Source organism: Castanea sativa, chromosome 10 (assembly GCF_040712315.1).
Source record: "Castanea sativa cultivar Marrone di Chiusa Pesio chromosome 10, ASM4071231v1".
Taxonomy (NCBI): Eukaryota; Viridiplantae; Streptophyta; class Magnoliopsida; order Fagales; family Fagaceae; genus Castanea; species Castanea sativa.
Genome location: NC_134022.1, coordinates 18,759,637 through 18,775,672, shown reverse-complemented (window position 1 = coordinate 18,775,672; position 16,036 = coordinate 18,759,637). Strand labels below are relative to the sequence as shown.

Here is a 16,036-nt window from a genome sequence, read left to right as displayed (position 1 = left end):
CGTAAGTCATTGCTAGAAGTTGCAACTAGAAATTAGAGTTAATTTTAGCATAAAGACTTCAATTCTAGATATTGGATTTTCCCTGGAGATTTTTCCTCATGGATTGTTGTCCTTGGGTTTTCTACTTTATCACCAATTTGTCCTATAATTATTTACTCCTTTATTGCTTTAATTTGGTGAGTTCTTGAATATGTGGTAATTGACTGGCAATAATTGAATTACATAATTGGTTAATTTGTTTAAAATGATTAATTGTTGTATAATCAGATAATTGGTCTAAATTTTCCCAACATAAAGGAAAGGGAAGTCCAATTGAGTCATCGAAGGTGAGTGATTTGATGATAAATATTAAAACTCCCATGAAGTTTGATGAGAGGTAGGCTTTGGGTTGGTGCTGGGACGTCAAGAATGGATTGCATATAGTCAGTTTGGTTCAATTTATTTTTATTATAAACTAAAATGTATAGGTTTTTATTTTTTCTAGAATATTTTAGACAATAAATAAAATAAACTAAATCAACTTAGGAAAACAAGCTCATCCAAAAACATCACAATATGATATATTTTTTAAGACTTTATTTGTTTCAATAAAAAACATTTCTTACATTTTGTTATGTTTGGTATGATAGAATTATAGAAAACGTAAGTTAATGAAAACCAAATTCAATTGAGTGGTAATTATTTCCCACTCTTTAATAAGAGCAAGAAACATTGCCGAAAACATTAATATATTTAAGAAATCATTGTAAATATTTTTTAACTAGTTTTTTAAAAGTTATAACGCATCGCCAAAAAATATAAAATAAAAATCTATTTTTCGTAAAATATTTTACATAACAACTAACAAGTCATCTTAGATAGAGTTACACACCTAAGCTTCCAAATTAAAGTAAGAGTTTCACATTCAGCTTTTTACAAAGAAATTCATATTTATTTCAATTTTAAATGTGGACATTATATTTTCACCTTTTAAATGGTATTTGTAAATTAAGTTTAAGAAAATATTTTCTCTTAAAATAATAATATGCAAATATGTTTGCTACATCACACGTATATAAAGATTGTGATTAAAACTTTAGCATATAAACTTTAAAAAAATGTAAAGAAATTTTTTTTCCCCTTAATAAGAATTTTTTTCCTCTTAATAAAAAATGGAAAACAAAAGAAAGTTTTTAATTAAAAAGAGTTGTACAGAATCGGAACCTGTTTGTTTTCCTTCACCCGTGCACTCCCTTCACTTTCCTGTCGCTTTCCGGAATCTCGAAAACACCAAAATCAAACAAAATCTTAAATGCTCTTTGACACCACACTCTCTTTCTCTCGCTTTACACATTTTTTTTGAATTGAATTCACAAATAACAGTACTAATAGTAGGGTCAAAATGGTCAAGTAGTACTGTTTAAGAAAAAATATATATATATTTTTTTTATACAAGATAGAATTTTGTATGTGTGAAGCTCTATCTGGAGATTTAAATCTGGCTCTTACCTTTTACACCCTATAAGCACTTATACTTATGAAATGACCGTCACATCAAGAGAATACAGTAATAAGAAAATATAATTGAATCTACTATCATGTACCACTTTTTTTTTAAATTCAATCGCGTAAAAATAAAGGTGCTTTTGGTATAGCATTTTAAATAATAATTTTTAAATAATATTATAACTATCTTTATACACTTTTTCATCTCAAACATTTTTTTTTTTAATACAAATAATATTCCTAAAACAACTTTACAAACCACCCAAAATTTTCATGATATTCGAGTTCATGTAAAATACCATAAAAAAAAATTTTGAAATTTTTTTTAATGTAACTGGAGTTCTTGCTATTTGGTCATTTTGGCCGTAGCTGCAGTATCCACTTTTGCTTCCTTTCCAATTCTTTTGCCGCTCTCATCTCTCTAACAAATAAAATAGGAAAAAAACAAGAAGTAGGTGAAAGACCATTTTTTTTAGTTCCTGTTGTTTTTGTCTTTCAAATAGCTCTGCAAATTCAAATGCTTTAAACTGGAGCTCCTTCTCATTTTCTCTCAAGCCCAACAACTGGGTCATCTTCTTCACCGCAATTATCTTCAACTTTCAGGTACTTCCACTTTTTTTTCTTTAACATTTTGCCACTTCCTATAACATTTGTTTATTTTTCATTATACCCAGAAAATTTCTTGTTAGTCTCAGCTTCTCCTATGTGAGTTTTCTCACTTTCTTGTCTTTTATCTTATGGTTTTACCGTTCTCAGCTAGAAAATATTGTAACTGTTTCTGGGTTCTACTGCTTTCAGTTTCTTAACTAATTTCTGCTTCAACAAGTGAATGCTTTCTTTCAGTTTTCTTGATGGGTGCTAAATCTTTCATCTTTGAGATTTTCTTTGACAAATTTCTTGTATTTACTGGTGGGGGTGCTAAGATTTATGCATTACATGTAGTGGCTACTACATTAGTTGGAATCTACTTGAACTTGTTGGTGCTGCAGCAGTTCATATTGGTAACTCGAAAATAATTTCTAGGTAGCTTGAGTTGTTTTTGTTTCAATTATTTTGTACATTTTGCTCAAATTTGATGGTGTTCGTGGAACTTTCATTAGCTTATTATGTTTAGATTAGAATTGTATGGGCATTGGAAGTGTAAATGGACGCACTTACACCATTGTCAACTATTTTGAATAAAAATTGGGCCTTTTGCTTTAGGTTCAAATAAATGTCATTTTCTTAATAAAAATAAGTCCTTTTCTTACTTTAAGTGTTTTCAAAGAAAACTGACTTTACTGCTTTAATAGACCCAATTAATTTATTTTAAACTTTTCAGTAATGTCAATATAATTGATAGATTTCCATTAGTTGTCAAAGAATTATTATTCTATTCATATATAGTTTTGTTAAGATTTAATATGAAGTAGGTCCTACGCATTCTTCATTAGCCACGGTGTGATAATGCTTGGCTTACTATAAGGAGTTTCTTCTGTATGGATGTAGTTCTTGTCTATTTAAGAGGAGTTGTGATGTGTTTATAGTTCTGGAATTTGGACAGTGTGATGCACTTGAATTTTACCATCATTTCTTATCATAAAGATGTAATTCTTTATGCCTTTCCTTTCTTCTGGTCCATATATGCCTTTGGGATTCAAGGATTTATTTGTCTGAGTTTTACACCTAATAACCAAGTGTTTCTCTTGCTATGCATACACCCAATAAAAATTGGTAACTCCCTCAGATATATGTAAACACTACAGAGAGTAATGCAAATGGTCTTCGGACCAAATGGCTTCTCCTCCTCCCATGGAAGAAGGGATGGAGAGTGAGGATAAAGTTTCATTTCAATCTCGGTATTTGGGTTTTGTTTGCTTGTGGAATAATTAGTGGGTTTAAGTTAAGCAATTATTGCTTATTAACAAAAGAGGTTAATTGGTTGGAGGAAATAGGAAAAAATGTATCCCATGGAAGTCCATGGCACACATATTTTATGACGAACTTGAAAATATACTATGATTATGATAATTTTATCCCTTCACAACAGTTGTAGTTCAATGGCATCCATCGCAGTCTGGCATGGAGAAGTCTGTAAGAGTAGCCTATGTTCTGAAGACCAAATTCTTTGTATACCCATAGTCATACTTAAATTGATGGGAAACTAGGTGAAGCTTAGACTTGTGATGCATGACCGTTAAGAAAGTTAAGCACTATGCTAGGTTTCTTGATGAATTCTTGAATAAGGAGTGATGTTTAAGAGTTTACGCTCTATTTGTTTCAGCATTAACGTTTTCTGGAAAATGGTTCATTTTTCAAAGAGCATTTTCTAGAAAACTGTCTCATTTTCCAATGTTTGGTAACAACGTTAAGAATGAGCTTGAAAATTTTTTCTGGTATTTGGTATGTAATTTTTTTAAAAATATTTCTTGTATATTTTAAAACATATATATTATGTAAACAAACTAATATAATCATTATAAATAAAAAAACCAAGAATGAATTTGGTTTTCATATTAAAATTTTGACAATAGATACAATCAAAATTAATTAGTTGCCAAATTTTCATGATCTCTACCCCTCATCTTGCTCATATATATGGACAGTAATGTACATACACACAAATATCGACCATTTGTCTATATATATATATATATATATATAAATTTGACAGGGGAATACATTTTCAATAAGTATAAATAACAATAACTTTTAATTATCTACTCTTTTTGTTGGTATACTAATTGTCTACTATGGTCAAACATGAGTCTTCAATATTACTCTAAATTATGTATTTACATAATGTATTTGCATATTATATCATCACTGCATAGTATTTGCATAAAGTATCTTCCAAAAAAAAAGTATCTGTCAACAAATGCAATTCTCCTAAACAATTATCATTCATTATATAACAATATTATTAGCTCATGGTAAAGATTATCCCATGTAAAAGCAATTTAGAGCAATATAGGTACTATGTTTAAAATTTTCACCTATTACTTCATTCATTCTTTCTTCTTCTTTTTTTTTTTATTATTTTTTTTTTGAACTTCATGTACGAAAAAGAAATAACTTCTACCTGGAATCTATCAAACCAAAAAATTCTTAGAGAAAAAATAAAATCAAGCTTGAAATTAAAAGTAAAGAATTGGGATTTTGGTAGAGAGGAATGAAATAATTATCGCTGCAAATTTTTTCTCCTTTACAAGTCGGAGCTATTGACCAATCAGTGAAGGAAAAAAAAATCTAATCAGAGAATTGTACAGAGGGGAAGAGAAACATGGAGAAAAGAGAGAAGAGAGACAGTTAGAGAGAGAGAGAGATCTATGGGAAGAGAAGAGACTAGAGTTAGTAATAGTGAGGGTGTGAGAAGAGAAAAAGCAAGGGGAAGAGAGGAAAAGTGAGACCATGAGAGAGAGAAGGCACCAAAAAATTATGTTTCCCATGGTTACAGACGAAGATAATATTTGTAGGAGATGCAATGCATGAGAAAGAGATTGTTTTCCAAATTTTTTTTTTTTGGGAAAACAACCTATAGAAAATAAGTCTTATTTTTATTGGGTTTTTCGTTAACTAAAGATAATTTTCTATTGATCAGTTTTTTTTTTTTTTGTTGTGTTACTAAACATTGGAAAATGTGGAAAATTATCTTTACAGAAGGTTTTCTAGCGAAACAAACAGAGCGTTAGGTTAGAAGAGAATGAATGTTGACGACTATTTGGGGTTGAAACATGGGATAAATAGAAAATAACATAAATAAAACACTAGACAATCACACCTAGGTCTTCTTAAGCATCACACTTAGGGTTCCTTGGTATCACACCTCGGAGAAGTTTGCATCACACAAACAAAGCTTAAAATAAGCTGCTGAATTTTATTAATCAAAATATTCTACAATAACATGACTACAAAAGAGTCTTTATATAGAGGCTATAGTTATCCTTTTCCTAGTAAGACTTGAACTCTAAATAACCTATTCCTAGAATAAATAGAAATACTAATAATAATTAAATAAAAGACTTATTAATACGTAAACATAAAATAAGACTCATGGGCCTTTGGTGTGGCCAAGGACAGCCCTTTTCCAGATTTTTGGAAATTACCAAATTGCCCTTATTCTAATAAAACTTAATTAAAACTGATCCAACAGCTTCTCAACCTAAAAGACTCAATACTAATAACTAAAATGACCTATCAAAGGTGCAAAGAAGGTCCGACATCAAAACTAAACCACAATTCTTGAATCTTTGTATATTTAATCTTCTTTTTCCTTGAGCTCTTCCTTGTCCTCATCAACCTGCTAGTTAAACCCTTGGGACATCTACTGTATAGTTATGCCGTGGTCTTCAAATCATGGGACATGTATATGCCTTCTTGTGGCATGTGGTAATGTCATGTGACATGTAAAGTACATTCTTAAGCAGGTCAGTAAGTGGTGTGGGGTTCAGGTGATACTTTTTGTAAATTTACTGTACTCTCGGCTTGGTTTTATTTGTATTTCTGTAGTAGATATATGTTTTTTTTTTTTTTTTGAAAGGCTATAATAGATATATGTTTAGCTAGTAAACATAATGTTAATTGTTTTTTTTTTTTTTTTTAATTTTTAATTTTATCTATCATTGGAGAATATAGCCATTATCTCACTATTCCTTCTTGTTATAATATCTGTGTATGATCCTTCATATTTATATGTTTCTATGAATACTTGCTAGGACTGAAAGCACATTAAGAAGGAGACCCCAAGTGGGGAGAGTGGGAACACATATAATGGAGCAATATGAAATTTTAGAGCAGATTGGGAAAGGTTCTTTTGGTTCTGCTCTTCTTGTGAGGCATAGACATGAAAAAAAGAAGTGAGGACACTTACTGTTTATGTTTTAAAATTTGATTTGAGAGTTGAACTATGTTCGAGGTGAAAATGTTTGTTTTTAATTCAGGTATGTGTTGAAAAAGATCCGTCTTGCTCGCCAGACTGATAGGTCTCGCAGATCTGCGCACCAGGAGGTCAGTGTTTTCATTTTATTCTTCATTTTCTGAAAATGAAAACAGCTATTATCAAGGTCATTATCTCTCTCCATATAAGGTTTAATGGACTGCCGGAATTTGTTTCTCTTAAGCTAGGAAATTTTTGAAAGGTGAAATTTAGGAGTCATTGTTCAATACTGAAAGATATTTTGTTGTCAATTGATTGTATAAACATAAATGGGAACCATCCATCAAGTCTTATTTGGTGCTTTTGGGAAAAATATCAAGTCTTATATTTGCTTGATGTTTGGATCCTGATATGGTTCTTCATAAGATATACTAACTACTAAAACACATAATGTTCCCTAATGGTTGGTATTTAAAAGAATGATGACTTTATTGTACCTCTATCTATGATTTTAGCTTGTAATATGCTTTCTTCTTTCTTAATTCTGCAGATGGAGTTTATTTCTAAAGTACGGAATCCATTTATTGTAGAGTACAAAGATTCCTGGGTGGAAAGGGTTAGCATCAATTTGTGCTTTAATTGTTTTACTTCTAATGAAGCCTTGTAAATTTTTTATTATGACCCCCCAAGCATTTAGGGAACATATCATTTATTACCAGTTCTACATTTGATATTTTAGTCTTTTCACTTCCAGGGTTGCTTTGTATGCATTGTCATAGGATATTGTGAAGGAGGAGACATGTAAGTTATAATTCTTGCTCAATCGGTTATTTGATAGAATGTTACACTACCTGCTTGGACGTGATTTGTTATTGGCATTTTTCAGAGCATAATTGCCATTTGTTATACAGGGCAGAGGCTATCAAAAGGGCCAATGGTGTTCATTTTCCTGAAGAGGTTGTCAATATAGCTGCTGGGCTTCTACTTTCTCTTTTTGTTAATATATATATATTTGATAGTAGACCTAGTACAAATGTGTAGAGCTTGGGCAAAAGATGCCAGAACGAAATGCATCGAGGCATCTGTATTAAAGGCATAATTGATTACCAGGCTCATAACTGTATTGAGGTTTAAATGAAGGTTGATACATGACTTGAGTCTGGTTTTTTTATTATTTTTGAAATATGATTGACCAGCCAATGAGCTCTAGCTCAAATGGTGCTTCCTCTTCCTTCAATAATGAGATGGAGGGTAAGGTTGTGAGTTTAAGACCCATGGGGTGTGTAAGTTATGCATAAAAAGAAAAGAAAAGAAAAAAAAAAAAAAAAAGAGGCTTTCTATGTTAGAAACTTGGGTGAATACTGTGGTACTCTATTATGTTTCATTCTTGAAATTTTGGTAAGTGCAGAAACTTTGCAAGTGGCTTGTTCAACTCCTCATGGCACTTGATTACTTGAATGCTAACCATATTCTTCACCGTGATGTCAAGGTTAGTGGCAAACTGACTGAGAAAATCTAGCTAGATTTTATATGTGAAAAGCCAAAAGCTGATTTGCACTGATGGTGTTCCAAATTGCTTCAGTGCTCAAATATATTTCTAACAAAAGATCAAGACATACGTCTAGGTAAGTTGTTTATCCCTTTATTGTTGAACTTTGTAAGTTTGTTTTTGTATCTGTTCAAATATGCCCTGTTTTATAGCTCTACATTTTAATTAGTGTTACCAATTTAAAATACATATTGGTCACAGGTGATTTTGGCCTTGCTAAGATGTTAACTTCTGACGATCTTGCTTCCTCGGTAAGTCATTATCATTGAAGATATGGATGCATCTTTTGTCCACCCTCTGCTTTGTATAGTTACCGGGAATTTTCTTCTCCATGTGCAGGTTGTGGGAACCCCAAGCTACATGTGCCCTGAGCTTCTTGCTGATATACCATATGGTTCCAAATCAGACATATGGTCTTTAGGTGAATTAAATTTTAATCATTGTTGAACTTTAGCTGGAATTTTCTTTTCATGTGCATATATAATATGATGCATATTCCAGGATGCTGTATATATGAAATGACTGCTCACAGGCCTGCATTTAAAGCTTATGTAAGTTTCTGACTTGCAGTGACTTAAAGTATGGATTATTGTTATAATATCTCTTTTCCATACATAGTGACATTTTTAAGTAACAAGACATTTAATGTAATGATCAACCCGCTCCCTCCTTTTTTAGTTTTTCCTCAAATTAAATCGGCTTCAGGAACCCTTTGATGATGACAGTAAATCAAGTTGTCTCTTTTCCATACATAGTGACATTGTTAAGTAACAAGGCATTTAATGTAATGATCACTTTGAACCACCCCAACCCCCCCCCCCCCCTTCTTTTCCCCTCTCAAATTAAGTAGGCTTCAGGAGCCCTTTGATAATGACAGTAAATCAAGTTTTGGACCTTATGGGACCTTATACAAGAGTTTGTTATGATTTGATTTGTGCTAATTCTGTTTGGAAAGCATTGATTTTGAGCTTGGAGCAAATACTCATAATGCTGTAAAGTTGTTCACACCCATTGTTAGAAAAATTGGCTAGGAAACAGAAAGGAAAAACTGGTGGGGGAGGGGGAGATTGAAGAATAAAGAAGAAAGAAAGGAATCATGTAAAACAGTGAGGTTGGAATGCCTTTCTGATTGTGTTGCAATGTAATTGGCAATTAGATTTATTACTCAATAAGTAATGAATAATTCTAGTTTTGCATTGCAATAAAAGAAATGCCTACCTTAAAATGTATCCTTTATGAAAATAAAATTTTTCATAAAATTGGGTGTGACGCAAACTAGAACAAAACTGAAACAACAATAAAATAAAGGGATATGACCTAGGAGTCAACACTTGGGCCTGGCTTGGAGTCAGCACCAAACCAAAAGAGACCAAACAACTATTTTTTCATTCATCAAAATATCAACTATCTCCTCAAGGAGTACAATAAGTTACTTATAAAGGATTGCTAAACCTTAGTTCTAATTGGCTAGGATACCCAAATTGTCTTATTACAAAAATAACCTTGCTTCCAAAATTAAAATACTAATAGCCTAATAAATTACTAGAACCTAAAACATAAAAATACAATTGACTTGCAAACAAAAATAATACTAAATAATAATTTTCTTGCGTCTCCTGCATTAGGGTGTTTACCAAGATTTCAAATTGTCAATAAGATACATCTCTTTGAGATCCTAATAATGACTTTAAACCGTGGAAAGATAATTTTCTGTTAGATGTGATTAGAATCAACTGGAGTTGTTGTAGATTCTATTTTATAGAGTATAATGAATGATTCTATTTCCCTGGCCATTTTTGTGTATAATTATAATGGTTTCTTGCCCTTTCTATAACCATCATGTGTTTCTGTCTTCTTTTACCGGACAGGATATGCAAGCTCTGATTAACAAAATAAACAAATCTATTGTTTCCCCCCTTCCAGCCATGTATTCTGGTGGATTGTGAGTCCTCTTCCTCTCCATCTGCATTACAAGCTTAAGTTCTGAATAAAAAATCCATCTACATTGTTTTCTGTCATGTAATTTCTTGACATTTTCAATCTCATTAGAAAATAACGATGTTGTTTCACTCTTTTACTTTAAAAAAAATAAGTATACAATAAATATTTAGGTTTTATATAAACAGCTGTTTAAAAAAAAAAAAAATTATTTGCACTCTTTTCCATACACTAATGGGCCTTGATCACCTCTGTGGTTTCCCTGACCCATTTCTTGATTTCATTGGTCAGTCGAGGGCTCATCAAAAGCATGCTGCGGAAAAATCCAGAACTCAGACCAAGTGTATGCTCTATTTTTTCGTTTTAAGACTTTTTTCATTTATCAACACATTCATGTAGGTATGGAAACAAAGAGACAGTCCAAGAATATCATTATTTGAAACAAGAGATGCACCTGGAGTGTATTTTCTTTCATCTGATCAGGCATTTGGATTTGGCATTGAAAGTAATTGATGGTCATGGAAGTAATATTGCACGTGTCTCTGGACTGTCAATACAGTTGCCTGAGCCACTTCCATATGACTGCCACAGCTTTGTTGTCGTTTGACTGCCACAGCTTTTTGATCGAAAATATGTTTTATTCAAATGTATATACTCCAGCATTCTTTCTTCATACTTATTCACCAAAATATAATTTTGGTTTTGCCAGGCTGCAGAGTTGCTCACTCACCCACATCTTCAACCATACATCCTTAAAATTCATTTAAAACTGAATAGCCCTAGACGGAATACATTCCCAGTTCAATGGTCTGATTCCAACATTATAAAGAGAACAAGATTTGTGGAGCCAGAAACAATTTCTATTCATTCTGTCAAAGAGAAGAGGAGGTCATTCAGCAATGACAGGACCTTGAATCCTAGTATATCTGGAACTGAACAAGACTCCCTATGTTCTTCTCAAAGAGCAGATGAATTCGCAGGCTTGAATCAAAAGTTCATAGAATTATCTGTTGGTTGTGGCCTGTACAAAGAATATGATATTGACAAGTCAATAACCACAAAGTTTTCTAGTGTTTCACAAACCCCAAGTTTGACACTGAGAACAGTTTTTGCTACGCCAAGGAAACAGACACTGCCATCAAGGAAATCCCACATGGGTTCAAAACGCGACTCAGTAAGTATAGATGCATGAATATAGCTCTAGAATTCTTTCTTTTTCTTACTAGGGGTGGCTGATGCTTTCTTATTCAATGACTTCTAGTGCTTGATACAATTTCTTAAAATTTCCATCTTGAGAAAAATATTGAGTCTTGTACTCATGTCTTTGTGTTATGTGTCAGTGGTTGATTATTTTAACCAAATGCTTATGTTTGCAGCTTCCGATGTCACAAACTCCAGTGAGAAGATCTATTCATCCAACACGAAGAGCATCTCTTCCATTGCCAACAAGAGTTGTGGCTTCAGAAACTCCTTACAAAGCCAATGTTGGTTTCCTTCACAGCATGGACTCTCCAGATGTTTCTGTCAATGCCCCACGGATTGACAAGATGGCTGAATTCCCGTTAGCTTCTTCTGAAGACCCCCTCTTTCCAATCCGCCAAACTTCATCAACATCTGCACAGTGCTCTTCTACCTCACAAGATAGTGCTAATTGTTCAATTACTAAGGACAAGTGCACTGTCCAAGTAGTGGAAAAAAACTTTGTCAAGCCTAGTTTCACTGATGCCAGCCATGGAGCTGCAGGGAATGGCAGTGAATGCTCTGAGCATAATCCACGAACTGGTGTTTCAAGTCGTTCTTCTTCTGAGTCACAACAGCGCCGTTTTGACACCTCCTCATGCCAGCAACGTGCTGAGGCATTGGAAGGGCTGCTTGAGTTCAGTGCACGACTCCTACAAGAAGAAAGGTTTGAGGAGCTTGGCGTGTTGTTGAAGCCATTTGGGCCGGAGAAGGTTTCTCCGAGGGAAACTGCAATATGGTTGACTAAGAGCTTCAAGGAGACAGCAGCTTAACTGAAAATACTGTTGCCATGTGATTCTTGCAGACGTATATATTATTTCTACCTTTGACATTTGAAAATTGAAAAAGTATCTGTAAGTCTTCATCTTGAAGGCAATATATAGAGTCTGCTATGTGTTTTGTATGATTGCTTATTTGATGAAAGTACCCTAGAAAAGAAGGGAGAAAAGATTTTGTGCGCACGAGGCCTGCCGAAATAAGCCGAAAGCTGGCTTTATTTGCACTTTGCCAAATGCACACTGATAATGTGAATTGAATTTTTTTCTTATTCCCCAAGAAAGGGACAATGTGATTGAGGATGGAGGCTTATTTGAAACCCATAATCAAGAATTAAATTACTCAAAGATCATCCTTCCTATGTGATAGTGAGTGTCTCTCAACCATGGCAATATCATTCTCAAGATCCATAGGCTTTGGCAAAATTCTTCTGATTTCCTTGTCAAAAAAAATTCTTCTGATTTCATTTTTTAGAATAGTGCTTGGGGGGGGTTGTCCCTTATAATTTAGAATGCGGTTTTGGTTTTTGCTCTCTCAATCCAAGCTGGTTCTTGAGTCTTGACTAGGATTGTACCTAATTCGTCTTGTGTAATGTGATTGCATGTGATACAATGTATCACAAGACGGTGAATTGTAAGAATGGTGGCAGTTGAGGGATTCTTATGTTCACTGCATGTCAGTGTACCTTAAAATATATCTTCCACTAGTATAATTTCATCAATAGGAAAAGCAAATTTTCCATATCATTAAAAGATATTTCGCCCACAAATTGAAGTAAATAAATTTATAAGTAGTGATTTTTACTTAAAAAAAAAATTTACACTGAACTTCCATATTTATAAAAAAAAAAAAAAAAAAGCGTGATTTTTCGAAAAAAGAAAAGATTGACATGGAACTCTGACTCTGATAAAAAAAAAATTGACATTCTGCTTTCCTATTTAAAATCCACAATAATATTTGCAGTGTGTCTCTCATTCTGAGTTTCTTTCAATGGATGAAGAAACAGAGTTGATAGAAGAAGAAGAGTTGTATGAGCTCCATTATTCGGATCTAATGCTTGTTTCAGAACAACTAAGCCAAAGCAGGCAAATCGGAGAGATAATGAAAGCCCTAGGGCCCACTGGCCCAGGCCTGCTCTCAATCACTGGCGTCCCCAATCCCACCACCTCCCTCCGCCGCCATCTCCTCCCTCTGGCTCGCAACCTCGCTCTTCTCTCTCCCGATCACCGTCTTCGCATCCTCAAGGTCAACGTCTTCCCTTCTTCTTCTTCTTCAATATATATATATATATATTAGTGTCCATTTTGTCTATTTCAATTCTTGTAGTGAACATTGGATTTCGATCATTTCTGGTATTTAATGGTGAAAGAAAGGAAGAGTGATTAGAATTGTATTGGTAAAGGAAACAAATTGCAATGATTTACGCTTAGAGATTAGTATTGCTCTTCATTTTATTATATAAACTCTGCATTTTATGATTGAATTTACATGGTGGGTGGACAAGTATTGTTAGAACCATCTAAAATGGGATTATTCATTGACTAAGAATCTCTGTCCATTCAACTTTGACTAATAATAATAACAATAATAATATCGTCTTTCCTAGTCTTCCTTTTCCACTATCAAAAGATCATGTCAATGGACTAAATTTACATGTAGGATTGGTAAATATGCCAAGCTTGCAAAACAGAAATTGGCTGCACTCTTTATCCTTCCGCTGTGATGTTACATTATACCGTAATATTAATAGTATTGTATTCTTAAATTAATGTAAACTCAATACAAGAATACAACATTACGTTGTTTAGGAAGGTGATGAGATTAAGATGATGTGATATATTTTGTAATTTAGATTATGGTAATGTTAGAGAAAATAAAATAAACCAAAAATACTAATGTCACATTATCGTGATGTGTATCACATCAAGGGCACAACACAACGAACCAAACACCCCCTGAAAGATTTTGAGTCATCATTGTCTTTTCCCCTGGGTTGATGATAATTATTTAATCTTTTTAGCTTTAGTATTAAAATACTTACTTATTCTAAATTTTTTTTTAAAGGGAAATTGGGATTCGGCACACATTTATTTGATGTGATTAGAAAGAATTTAGCAAATTAGAAGGCTTTAGTCCAACATCTGATTCATTTCAAATCTAGCCAATGTCATTATTTTTATATTTTAAAATAAATCATGGTTTTTTCATTTATGTCAAATTTAGTAATAAAATAACTAATGTGCCCTTGAAAAAGAAGGAAACTTGCTCATGTAGAAGGGATTTTTTTTTTTATCAAGATTGTAATTGTGTGCTTGATATACATCATCGGCCCATTTCATAACAATTTTATGCTTTTTTAGCGTGTAAATTTTTGTGGTTCTCTCTAGCAATAGATTGAGTTTAGGGCCCTCCATGAGATGCCTCATACACCATCATATAACTTCTTCCTATTGCTTTACATTGTCATTTCTGTGTGCAATTTGTTTAGTTAGATATTTCTCTCAACACACAGATGGATGTTTTGTTCTAAAGTAATTATTATCAACAAGTATTTCATTGTTCTTAACTTCTATTTGTTCTGAACACCTTTTTTCAGGAGCATAACTTGGGGAGTGATGTTCCTTTGAAAGATCCGGATAGAAGTGTCTCCTCTTTTGCTATGCAACTCAGATATGAGCAAGGTCTGGAATCTGTTCAAAGTAAACCAAGTCATAGTGTAGATACCTTATTGAGTTCAGAACAAGAACATCTGGATGTTGGTACAATGGGAGAAATTCAGGATAGTGAATTTAAAAATCTTGGAAATACTTTTAGAAAGCTTGGATTTTGCATGATGGATCTAGGGCTTCGCATTGCGCGTATATGCGACAAGGCCATTGGTGGGCAAGAGCTTGAGCAAAGCTTAATGGAGTCCTGTGCAGCTAAAGGGCGTCTTATACACTATCACTCTGCTCTGGACAATCTTGTTTTAAGAGAGGCTGGGGAGAGCAAGGCAACCACAAAAAGACAGGCAAATGGTAGAAGGGATGATAAGAATTCCACAAGGAATCGACAAGGGCAATCAAAAGGTGCAGTTAACTTGGATTCAAACGGTAGTGAAGTTGGATCCAGTGGAATTCATTCCAATCTGTGGCAGCAATGGCATTACGACTACGGTATCTTCACTGTTCTGACATCTCCCTTATTTCTTTCCTCACAAGCAACAGAACCAAATGATCCATTTTCATTGTCCTGCAATGAAGAATGTCCATCCCCTAGTGGCCACACATATTTGCAAATTTTCAATCCCTACAAGAATAATGTCTGTGTGGTGAAGGCTTCTCCTGAAAGTTTTATCATTCAGGTGGGTGAATCGGCTGATATCATATCGAAAGGGAAGCTTCGCTCAACCCTTCACTCTGTCTTTAGACCTTCTAAGTTGGGAAGTTTGAGCAGAGAAACCTTTGTTGTTTTCTTGCAGCCTGCATGGAATAAAACTTTCTCAATCTCAGATTATCCTATGAAACAATTTATGTCATGTCATGAGGAAACAAATCATTCTGATAATAAACTAACTCAAGAAATTGGAAAAATAATTCCCCCTCTATCATCACGATTAAAGGATGGGATGACATTTGCTGAATTCTCACGTGAAACCACCAAGCAATACTATGGTGGCAGTGGTTTGCAATCTAACAGATAAGTAGTTCACATGATATTCTGCAGAATGCTATTTCTATTGAGCCCTCTTTCAATATCTATCCTGCAATTGCATTGCTGATTTTTGGTTTTCTTTCCAGCCTAACGTGTATTTCTGATTCTATTCAATCTTTCTCACTTCTTTACACATTTGTGTTGTTTGTAGCTGTCTAGTTGCCCCATTTTATGTGGAGAAAACCATTTTATATATGTTGCCTAAGGTTTAAATATTAAAAAAAAAAAAGGGTGGGGAACCCCTCAAGGGAATGCTTCCTTGTTGCAGGAACTTCTTCTTCTTTCACATATGGTGTGTGCCCCCTTATTTTTGTAGCTAAGAAATGGTGAGTGCTGTTTAGTAAGCCTCTAATCTGAACAATTAGTTTCCTGTAGATATTATTCTTGTACTTGATTGAATTGGCACCCCACACCTAGAGTATTACTTGCAAGTTTGGAATTGTTCAATGCTGCTTTCAAAAGACTGCTATAAAATATTTAAAAATGAAGGTAAAGACTGC

General features: G+C 33.6%; 2 protein-coding genes across 3 annotated transcripts; both read left to right on the top strand.

Annotated features, from left to right (window-relative positions):
- The first annotated feature begins 1,865 nt into the window (after positions 1-1,865).
- LOC142611686 (serine/threonine-protein kinase Nek2) lies at positions 1,866-12,024 on the top strand. The gene is made up of 15 exons (XM_075783787.1): positions 1,866-2,088; positions 6,180-6,320; positions 6,405-6,471; positions 6,891-6,956; positions 7,095-7,141; positions 7,252-7,297; positions 7,749-7,829; positions 7,923-7,965; positions 8,091-8,140; positions 8,229-8,310; positions 8,391-8,440; positions 9,758-9,831; positions 10,119-10,170; positions 10,537-11,001; positions 11,204-12,024. Exons 2-15 carry the CDS (start codon positions 6,235-6,237, stop codon positions 11,837-11,839), a joined length of 1,845 nt encoding a protein of 614 aa, XP_075639902.1. The 5' UTR covers positions 1,866-2,088; positions 6,180-6,234; the 3' UTR covers positions 11,840-12,024.
- Positions 12,025-12,728: 704 nt separating this feature from the next.
- LOC142612887 (uncharacterized) lies at positions 12,729-15,729 on the top strand. Of its 2 annotated transcripts, XM_075785064.1 has the most exons (3): positions 12,729-13,088; positions 14,440-15,186; positions 15,304-15,729. In XM_075785064.1, the coding sequence occupies exons 1-3, from the start codon at positions 12,834-12,836 to the stop codon at positions 15,523-15,525; spliced, it is 1,224 nt and encodes a 407-aa protein (XP_075641179.1). In that variant the 5' UTR covers positions 12,729-12,833; the 3' UTR covers positions 15,526-15,729. The 2 variants fall into 2 exon arrangements, with proteins under 2 accessions (XP_075641179.1, XP_075641178.1); XM_075785063.1 differs by having other exon boundaries at positions 14,440-15,729.
- The last annotated feature ends 307 nt before the right edge of the window (positions 15,730-16,036 follow it).

Excerpts from the sequence above, each read along its gene's own strand:
- LOC142611686 (XM_075783787.1), top strand. The coding sequence starts at position 6,235 with ATGGAGCAATATGAAATTTTAGAGCAGATTGGGAAAGGTTCTTTTGGT. Across the intron at positions 8,141-8,228 it reads CTGACGATCTTGCTTCCTCG|GTTGTGGGAACCCCAAGCTA; the intron begins GTAAGTCATTAT and ends CTCCATGTGCAG. Across the intron at positions 10,171-10,536 it reads ATCCAGAACTCAGACCAAGT|GCTGCAGAGTTGCTCACTCA; the intron begins GTATGCTCTATT and ends TGGTTTTGCCAG.
- LOC142612887 (XM_075785063.1), top strand. The coding sequence starts at position 12,834 with ATGGATGAAGAAACAGAGTTGATAGAAGAAGAAGAGTTGTATGAGCTC. Across the intron at positions 13,089-14,439 it reads ACCGTCTTCGCATCCTCAAG|GAGCATAACTTGGGGAGTGA; the intron begins GTCAACGTCTTC and ends ACCTTTTTTCAG.